The 10,438-nt window shown below is 38.6% G+C and overlaps 2 protein-coding genes across 2 annotated transcripts; one reads left to right on the forward strand and one right to left on the reverse strand.

Moving 5' to 3' along the window:
• The first annotated feature begins 626 nt into the window (after positions 1–626).
• mycbp (MYC binding protein) lies at positions 627–3,255 on the forward strand. Its single transcript, XM_080442563.1, has 5 exons — positions 627–704; positions 1,427–1,499; positions 1,611–1,659; positions 2,922–3,051; positions 3,139–3,255. Exons 1-5 carry the CDS (start codon positions 690–692, stop codon positions 3,181–3,183), a joined length of 312 nt encoding a protein of 103 aa, XP_080298689.1. The 5' UTR covers positions 627–689; the 3' UTR covers positions 3,184–3,255.
• A 1,230-nt stretch (positions 3,256–4,485) lies between these two features.
• Positions 4,486–6,878, reverse strand: LOC308095283 (gap junction alpha-9 protein-like; the record flags this gene model as incomplete). Its single annotated transcript, XM_080442282.1, has 2 exons — positions 6,825–6,878; positions 4,486–5,905 (listed from the first exon to the last, which is right to left on the reverse strand). The coding sequence occupies exon 2, from the start codon at positions 5,887–5,889 to the stop codon at positions 4,486–4,488; it is 1,404 nt and encodes a 467-aa protein (XP_080298408.1). The 5' UTR covers positions 5,890–5,905; positions 6,825–6,878.
• Between the last annotated feature and the right edge of the window lie 3,560 nt (positions 6,879–10,438).

Raw genomic sequence — 10,438 nt, forward strand, 5'->3', positions numbered from 1 at the left:
AGTAACAATACTGCAATGTAGAAATAATATGTTACGAGTAGAAGTCTGGAAATGTAGCCTACTTGAGTAAAACTAAGTACAAAAATATCGGCATCAGAATACTTAAAGTACCAAAAGTGGAAGTACTCATTGTGTAGAATGTTCAAAATGTATTACAAATATTTTTGAAAATATAAATAATAAAATGCAATATAATATAATATTTAAATGGACGAAATGTGGTTAATGTATGTTTTGTGATAACAATCTAAATCTGCAAAGTAACTTGTATCTGAAGTTTTCAAATAATTATAGTGGAGTAAATGCATGATATTTTTCTCTGATGTAGTGGAGTAGAAGTAAATGAAAAATTGGACATACTCAAGTAAAGTAAAACAAATACCTCAAAATTGTACTCAAGTACATACTTTCCACCACTGTAAACTATTTACTTATAATTTATTAACACAAACATACGGTGTGTTTTAATACATTGTATCAAATGAACAGAAACATATTATTTCTCCTCTGTAACTTCTAAGTTTACATGTGTTGCTATAGCAACAACCCCACGCGAGGCGGTGCCGTGGGGGTTCTCAGCCTAAAGCCTTGCAGAGTCGCTCGGTTCTTCTTTTGGCGTCGGTACGGGTAGTTTAACTACACTTCACTTTGCTGACTGTTGTTTAGCTCTTTTTTAAGTCACATTTATTATGGCCCATTACAGAGTAAGTATTCCGAAACATATGTCTTTTCCAGCTCATATTCGTATTTACATTTTTAATTGTGCACCGTGTTAAGCGACATCTGCCCTTCCTCTAGGGCAGTGGTTTTCAACCTTTTTCTCTATCAAGGTCCATTATCTATTCGGCATTTGAGCCACGGAACCACCATTTGATGAGATTAGGCTCTGCAGACCCCAAACTATTTTGTTATCGTTGGATACGATTTTGTCCACAATTCCATGCTATATTAATTGATGTGGTAGGCCTACCAGGAGAGATAACAGACAAACGTTGATCAAAATAACAATCCCTCTACATTCTCTAATTGTGTAGACTTCTTGTAAATTTAGTAATGCAGATGTTTAACAATAATTTAACTGTTGAGAGGTCAAATCCCCAAAAGCAGAACTGGGTTTAAAGGGGCCATTTGGTGCATTTGACACTCTCAAGAGTTAAAGATCTAGAAGGGTCCATTTGGTTACCAACTCTCCATCATTTAGCTGGGGACCACCTGGAACCCCCCCTCAAGGACCACTGGTGGTCCCCGGACCACTTTGTTGAGAACCACTGCTCTCTAGGGTAATGTAAAGCTAGCACAGTTACAGTATAAGGGCAAAGGCTGTTTTACCATTTAGCCTACACTGTTTCTACAAACCATTTGCAGCACCTGTGTCTAAAAGCTGTCAGCAATAACGCCTATATAATGAACCACATTTATGTTCCAGGCAGCAGATTCTAAACGTGAACAATTTAGAAGGTACCTGGAAAAATCTGGGGCCATTGACGGTCTCACTAATGGTATGTATTTTTTTTTTAAATATCAAATGAGTTGATGACTAGACATGTATTAGAATAGGATGCAGGCCAATCTAACTGTATCATCATCAATTTTCTTTTATTTCTTTGCAGTATTAGTGACCCTTTATGAAGAGACAGACAAACCTAATAATGCTCTGGAGTATCCTTTTCTAAGTTGTGTTGCACACATTTTATTGACAAGTATCGAAAATGATGTGGTCCACTAATATTTCATAATCTATGGCTTGAACGTCAGAAATTAGTTGTGGGCTTCTGTGGGTCCAACATTTTCTTAGCTTGAATCAGATACAGTAGGCTACAGTGTGGGTCAAGCTATGGGTTAGGAGGACCACCCACATTTGGGTCACAGGAGATATCTGTTGGGTTGCAGAATTGTGTATAGCAACATTAGAATGGCAACATGAGCCAAGCAATGAAAGCAGAGAGTTTGCTAAATGTTCACTTTATGAGTAATTTGTTTTAAAACAGAATTTCCAATAACCATACTGTATTAACAACACTTCATAATGTATTAACAATTCACAAATGTTAATGTGATTTGTGTGCATGTTGTTTAGACAGATTCTATGTTCATTGTTACCAGGTATCCAAGTTTCACCGAGGCACTACTTTGTTCTCTCTGCACTCTATTTATGTTGCTATTTACCTTGTTGTTTATTGACCAGAGCTCATGCTTACTTTGCTTATTCTGATTTAGCACTTTTAAGTCACTCTGGATAAGAGCATCTGCTAAATGAATGCCTAAATTGCATGCTGTTAACTGGTATGTGGTAGAGGCATTTGTTTTGTACTTTTAAGAGCAGGATTTGGTGTGCATTTAAAACGCAAAGGATACTTTTTCAGTCAAAACATGTTGTCTGTTTGTTTTGCATGTACTGAAGGAAAAAAACCCAGTGATTTGACCTGTGGTTTTGACTCAACACGTTGGTATTTTTCAGTGCACTAATGCTTTCCGTTCTTTAGCTTTTAATGTAATGCTAAATATACATAAACTGGCTGTTGCCAGCAGTCCAACAATTAAGTGTCAGTTAATTAACAAAATAACAATCATGGATCGATATTTGTGGGTCATTCCTGGAAAAGTGTGTACCCCTGGGCTGTTGAAAGCTGGCCTGGATCAAAGAGCAAATTACAAACTGTCTTTTTCAAAATCCTTGCTTTCCATAGTGTCAGAGTAGACATACACTGATGAATGTGCTGCCTGCTATATCAGTCACTAGATGGCCCCCATTTTTCAACCACCTTACAATACCACAAATTATAAAAATATTAACAAGGGTGGCCGGCCGCAATCAGAATTGAACCACTTAATTGGAAACTCAATGATCCATTGAGTTATATGACTGCAGATCAAATAAATAAATAAATGTACAGCGAATGGGTTGACCTTCACTCACACAGTTTCATAAAGCTTCACCTTGGAGCGGCAGGTCCAGGGCCAGCTGATGCGGAGGCACTCCGCATAGAACTGGCTGAGCTACAACAGAAGTGTGACATGCTGGTGGAGGAGAACAAAGAGCTAAGAAATAAGGTGACAGATTCATACAAATAAAAGTACAATGGCTCAACTTTAGTGTTGCAAAGACTTAACACTTATGATTGACTGTTTTTCCTCTAGCTTTTGCAGTATGAACCCATGCCTGAAGAGGGAGCTGAAGAATAGAGGAGAGGAGGGGCTCAGTCATACATTAAAAAACAAAACACATTTAGTAGAAGTACGTAAATGTTTGATCCAATGATGTACAGTGATAATCACTGCAGATTTTGGGTTTTTGTTCTATTATGCTATTACTACTTTCCAATAATAAAATAATGGCCTTGCAACATGTAATCATGGGTCGTTTTATGAGCAAAAATGACAACAGTTCATTGTATTCATTAAATAACTTACAAGATTGATATCAACTGTGTGGATTGATGTCAAGTAAAAAAAAGCACATTTTCATATAAAGGCAACACATCACAAATTAACAAACAGATCAACCTGATAGGGAAACTAAGAGCTGATCAGTATCAGAACACGATGAACTGACATTTTCAGTCCAGTTTCAATTCAATTTCCAAATTTAAGAATATAACCATCAGCAACGCCAAAGATTTTGATACTTTGCCCATAGGTTTGAATGACAGGACAGTTTCTGGACAGTTAATCATATGTTGTGTTTTATAGTACATTGTTTTTGTTCTGTTGAATTACTTGAGTGAACTTGTACAGACTTGCATAAAACGGGTAAACAATTAAGAAGCCGTATATAGACTGTGTTAAAAACAGTGGTTTACAACTCCAAGTGTTTTTCAGTTTGACCTTCTATTCAGACCTGGGCTTCTGTGTTAATGCAATAATTACCTGATATAATTGAAATGATTCAACAGTAGTCAGGGTCAGGGATCACAGGAAGAGTTAAAAACCATAGGAAAAAAAGCCATAGGAAACTATAGTGATGGTGAAACATGTGCCTTTCAGCGGGGGCTGGATTCAAAGAATAGTATTGATGTGTAGACTAGAGCATCAAGTTATGTAACAGCCAATTGCCGCCTAGAGCTGATTTGCAGTTACATGGATTTTATGGTTTAGACATCCATTACTTAGCTGACTAGGTGCACACAGAGGTCAGCTTGATCGCCGTAATAAAATCTATACATCTCTGTAACAAACTTTGAAACCAGATACAGCAGGCCTAGACCTAAGACAATCATACTGTGGTTTAAGCATGAGCAACGTACATTAACATACATTTAATAATAAAATCTGCTTAATCACTGGATGTGAGAAGTACAGCATAGTGTGTGTAGTACATTCAAACATCCAATGTCAACACATCTAGATCCAAATAAAACATAATAGCCTACTGGTGTCATGTGGAATGTACTGTGTAGTACAGCAAAAAGACTATTGTATATACAGTAGTGTCCAAACAGACATTTCAGAGTTTCTGGTGTCATGATAACACAAGTTATTTAATGTTTAGATCTGCAGGTCGTTTCGCCTGCTGCTGGCGCTGCTTGCTAGCGATATTCTGCGGTTGCGAGAGGAGCCTATGGGACTGTTACTCTCACAACTGTGTCGAGACACAGTGCTCAGCTCTCCCGCCGAGTCTGGGCTCTGTGGTCTGCTAAGTCTTTTGAGGTCCAATTTAGAGAGCGTCCTCGTTCGGGGAGCCACATAGATGCTTCGAGGCTTCATGTTCATATTCCCAGTGTAGGAGTCCCCACTGTCTGAGCTGTTGCTCTCTATCACTGTTGAGTATTGCCATGATGGACTGACTGCAGGGAGCGTGGGATAATCCGTGCCGCCACACTCCAGGTCACTGTGATGGGAGAGAGACTGCGTGAGGTCCTCTGGCTTTTCCTGCTTGTCCACAGGAGGTGGAGACCGTGTCTCACTGCTGGTGTTATTGGAGTTGCTGTTGTGCTCAGCAGAGCTCAGAACGACCTCCTTGCTGTCCTTGTGGTCGTCTGAGCTCGGCTTGACACCAGGGTCCCCCTGAATCGGAACAAAGGCAGAGGAAGCGTTTAGTAGAGGGAAAGTAGGGCCATTGCCCTGCTTTTCCAGCAAAGAGTATCCACTTGGCGCTGTGGGAGTAGTAGCCTTGCGGCTCGCAGAGGGACCGGTGGAATCAAGGTCTTCCTTGAGGTTGCCCTTTTTGACCTTCTTGAACTTCTTGTAGCTCAAGTGCACAATCTCAAGCAGGCTGAGGAAGAGAGAGATGCAGGAAATCACCTGCATAAACATCATGAAGATTGTTTTCTCTGTGGGCCTGGAGACATAACAATCTACGACATTGGGGCACGGTTCCCTATCACACTTATAAAGAGGGTCCAGGTGTAGTCCATAGAGGATAAACTGGCCCATCATGAAGGCTAACTCCACCAATGAGCGAGTCGCAATGTGAGCCACGTAGGTTCCCAATAGAGACCCCCTCAGTGGTGCCTTGTTGAGCTTGCCCTGATCCATCTGTCTCAACTCACGCTCAATCCGCCTCCGTTTCTCCACCAGCTCCCCATCCACTGATTCCAGTTCCCGACGCAGGGCCACTTTCTTACAATGGCGCTCCTTCTCAAGGGCCCGGAGCTGGTGGATGGCATGACCCATGTACACCAGTGAGGGAGATGACACAAAGATGACCTGTAGCACCCAGTAGCGGATGAGGGAGATAGGGAAGGCTTGGTCGAAGCACACATTGCGGCAACCAGGCTGCTCTGTGTTGCAGACGAAGTCAGACTGCTCGTCGTTCCAAACGTCCTCTGCTGCGACTCCCAGCACCAACATCCGGAAGATGAAAAGGACGGTGAGCCAGATCTTGCCAACTATGGTGGAGTGGATGTGCACCTCCTCCAAGATCCCACCCAGGAAGTTCCAGTCTCCCATTTTCACGCGGGCATTGCTGTAGAAAAAACACAATTATATAGATTTATAGAAAAATGCAAATTATATAATTGTAAAATTGGACTGTAGTGGCTTCAGGACAAAGCCTTTATAACACAGAACTGAACATTGGATCAGAAAACCAACATTCTTTTTTGAAATAATGATATTTACTGAGAACAGAGTATATTGAGTCTGGTTACATCAGAAAACAATTCAATACTTCAAACAATATTTCAAAACTGAAATATAAAAAGATGTCAAATAATAGAATCAATGATGCCTTTCAAAGACGTAACAGGAAAAAAAAGGAGAGGGGACTAAACCATTATGCCAGGCAGAAGGTTTTTTAATGCTTCTGTATTTTATTGACCTGGACAAAGCAATAAAAGAAAGCAAAAGCTTATACGATTATCTAATATCAGCATCTCATCGCAATGTCATCTGCTAATCAATTAATATTGGCAATCATTAGATGTGATCTGTAATCATTACAAAATAGTCTAATGGACATAATGGTAGCCCATGATGTAATAATTCTAGGCTTGTTTAGAATTGTTACTAGAGGACAGGAAAAGGACATCTTGTATATACTGTAACTGACAGCTTTGGCCTAATTGCAGCACCTACTCCAAAAACTGACTTAAAAATGAAAATGAAAATGAAACTTACCTTTCATTTTGGATATAAATGGTAAAGGTCAAGGCATATTGCAAAACAATCTGCCACTGAATACAATCGTATGAGCATTGTTAATGCTGTAATTATCCTCTTAAAACACTAAAAACAGAAACAATTCTAATGTTCTCTGTGATTCCAAGCTCCACTGCTGGTGCAAACTAGAAAAAAATGATCCCTGTTGGCTGTAGTTGTTCACAACTTATAGGCTGCACAGAGAAATCAATGCTGTGTTCTGTTGCCAATTGCCATGTATGTACCTTCCAGCAGGCTTCCTACGGACGCTCGGTCGCCGGAGGTGGCCCTTTCGAGTCATTGGCGCGAAACGTGCCGCCAAATATTCCATGCCCTCTGTGGTGTGGTGGGAAGGTAGCTACTGGTGGGGTTCCTGCAGTTGGATAGATATTATCCATTCAATGAAATGTTTCTGAAATGGTACAGCATGCCATGATGACTCATTACTAATATTTGACAGAATGCACATTAGCATATCAATGGCACTTCCCCACTGTTCTTAATAGTTAGGATATGTTAAATGCAGAGGACAATTTTGAAATTATGTGCAAATGTACAAAATAATAAATCCCCCCCCCCAGAAACATACTTTTTTTTATTAACATGTCATGTTATTATATATATATATATATATATATATATATATACACACACACATATATATATATATATATATATATATATATATATGTATATGTGTGTGTGTGTGTGCGTGCGTGCGTGTGTATATATATATGACATCAGTGGTTCAGGGTTGTCCCCAGTAAAAGTAGTATCACAATCATTTTAACCACTTTATCCATTTATACGTTGGATACTCCAAAATAGCAGATCTACAAGCTTGTACATCTGCTATTTTTGTAAATTTTTGAAAAATATTGAAAATGTTTGAAAAACTTTGAATAACTTTTATTCTTTATCCATAAATCTTATAGGGGTCCCTGGCACAAAACCGTTTCAGATGGGGTGTCCGCGGCAAAATGCATATCAATTTACACATTTACATTACCTCTGTTATATAACAACATGTTTATTTCTCAACAAGTACCAATGATGACACAAGTATTTGTCTCTGCTTGTGAGTGAAGTGCAGTCAGACAGCAGGGGGAAGCTTCATTGTTTATCTTTGGTGTGATTGTATTTCATCTCATACCTGTTACATGTTCCTGTATTTTAAAAAGCTTGTGGCAAATTTTGACACCCAGGGTCATGACACCAGACAGGGTTGAAGTAGCCACAATTCAATGTGTGAACCGCACAATTCTAATCAGGATTAATAGCATTCCTGACACCGTTAGCAAATACAGTACAATTTAAAAGACAATGGGCTAGAAATACAGTGCAGGAAAACAATAAGAACATAACAAGTATTATTTCTTACCTTGTGGTAATGTCAGGTTGCAAAGCCAATGCTATTATATATAATGCGGTTATATACTTTTAGTACGATCTTGACTTTCCCTTCATAACAGAAATAACACGACCGTCACTGTCATACCATGTTTCCATAGAGTAATTTCTGTCTTTGATGCAGCTGTCATATAACCACAACAAAGGCTGGGAGACCACCCACCACTTATGTCCATCATGTACATTCAGCCACTATATTCCTGCATATTCCTGCATAACACCAGTCAATGATTATGTCAATCACTAGCAGTCAATCTGTTTCCCATGTATTTGAAAACTTACTTCTGTCCACCACTTACCATAATGTAGCTGGAGTGCTTGTGTTATACACGTAACACATCCAATCCCCAATGGACATTAAAAAAAAATGAAAAAATAAAAATAAGTATGTATATATATATATATGTATTTGTAATTTGATTTAACAATTGATACAATTTGGTTACCAATTTCATCCAAAGCACTGCGTGCAGTATTATGATTATGAATGTATGGTATATCCAGGACTAAAGTATCGTTTCAAGCATATTTCTATGATTTTCCATTTAATTGGTAAAACAAGGTTTGTATTTAGGACTGAGTTTGACCTTTGGTCAAATAATGTAAGCCAGAGAGAGATTTCACCCAACTTAGTGTGGGCTCAGCTGTAATGCAATCAGTTCAGAGTTCCTGGCCATTGTAGGAGGTGAGAGGCACAACAGTCATTCTGATAAACCTTTTTCAGAGGCATTGACACCCTCTGTCTTGTTTTGATTATCAGAAGAAGTCTTTTGTATTCATTTAAACTAATCAGAGTAATCATTGTTCCTTCCTGGGCCGATCAGATACAGAAAGCAAATGTGTAGTGAATGGTTGGAAGCCAGGTCCGAAGGACTTAAGTGAAACAGTAAAATATATACACTTTTATTATTCTTCAGTCTTAGGTCTGCAGTGTGTAGTTAACATGATTAAAGTCTTGATAACTATTACTTGTGTTGTTAACAAAGAGAAATGTAATTTAAGGAAAATATTCAGTCTTAAAGTAACTGCAACTTTGTTGATTCATTGTATTTCTAACTGCTGTTTGCAATTGTGAATGTATAATGTGTGTGGACTTAATTTGAAGCTAATAAGATGTTAAACAAAGATTTCATAATATGAGCTTGTGTAAAAGTATAGTTTTATAGATAAGGGTTAAAGTAAATTGTCACATGTTTAAAATCTAGGCGGATGCTAATTCCTTGTGATGACTGAGAAAGGCTGGCCAAGAAGCCATTTGTTTCTAAGGACTTGTTTGTGAGTGGTCAAGACGGAGGACAGAGAGGAGGTCCTATTTCAAATGTCTGTCTGTATAAAGTATGATGTTTGGTGATTTAAGTTACACTCTGTGGATTGGCAAAGCAGGGTGTCACGTCTGTGGGAATAAATACATTTCTATGGACAAAACCGTCTTTCAAACTGGATTCTTGTGTATTCTTGCACTTAGGGAATAGTTAGGGAATAGTGATTTTCCTGTCTGATCATGGCCAATTTACGACAAATGCATACAACTTTAGCATGGGTGTGCCTAGAAGGAATCAAACCTGGCAGGTGAAAGTGGAAATGGTACTGTAGTACCCGTTGAGCTACACAGAACCACAAATTGCTCCCTTTCGAGTCAGTGAGGTAGCTGTGGCCTGAGTTTTCCATTGTGTTGGTTCTTTCTCAATCACACATGACTTGACACTCTCTTAACCACTTAAACCCTATATACTTTGTTGACCAAGGTCCCCAGTGGGCTATTTTTGACACCCCCCCCCCCCAACACCAAATCTCTTCACCTAAAATAGCTGATCTACAAGCTCACATGTCCTATTTTTGCAGAATATTCAGCTATTATGACATGCCCAGAATAGGGATGCGAGGGTTCAAGTGTTTAAAGGGCAAGACCACTTTGGTAGAGGTTTGGTTTGTGTAGTTACCTTGCCATGATGTAACTCCAAAGGTGGACAAGAAATGAAAAATAATTGCTCCATTAATTAGAAATTGATAATTAAAAATATGCTTCCCATTGACGTCACTCTTTTAGCCCATAAACGAACACAAACTAAGCTGATTCAGACAATATAGAACATCACCAAACCCAGTACTGTTTATTTTTTTAATAAAAATGTCAACTTCCTGATGATTTTACTATTTGAAGATCCGGATCTGGATCCGCCGATCCAGTCCAGGTTTTCTTTCTAATAAAAATAGCTAAATCAACAGTAAGTTAACATTTTTATTTAAAAAAAAAACAGTACTGGGTTTGGTGATGTTCTATATTGTCTGAATCGACTTTGTTTACATTCGTTTGCATGCTAAAAGAGCGACTTTGAGAGCTGTTTTACTGTACAATGTAAGTCAATGGGGAGCATATTTTGAATTATCAATTTCTAATCAATGCAGCAATTATTTTTTATTTCTTGTCCACCTTTGGAGTTACATCATG

The sequence above is a fragment of the Gymnoscopelus braueri genome (assembly GCF_963280865.1).
Source record: "Gymnoscopelus braueri genome assembly, chromosome: 11".
Classification (NCBI taxonomy): Eukaryota; Metazoa; Chordata; class Actinopteri; order Myctophiformes; family Myctophidae; genus Gymnoscopelus; species Gymnoscopelus braueri.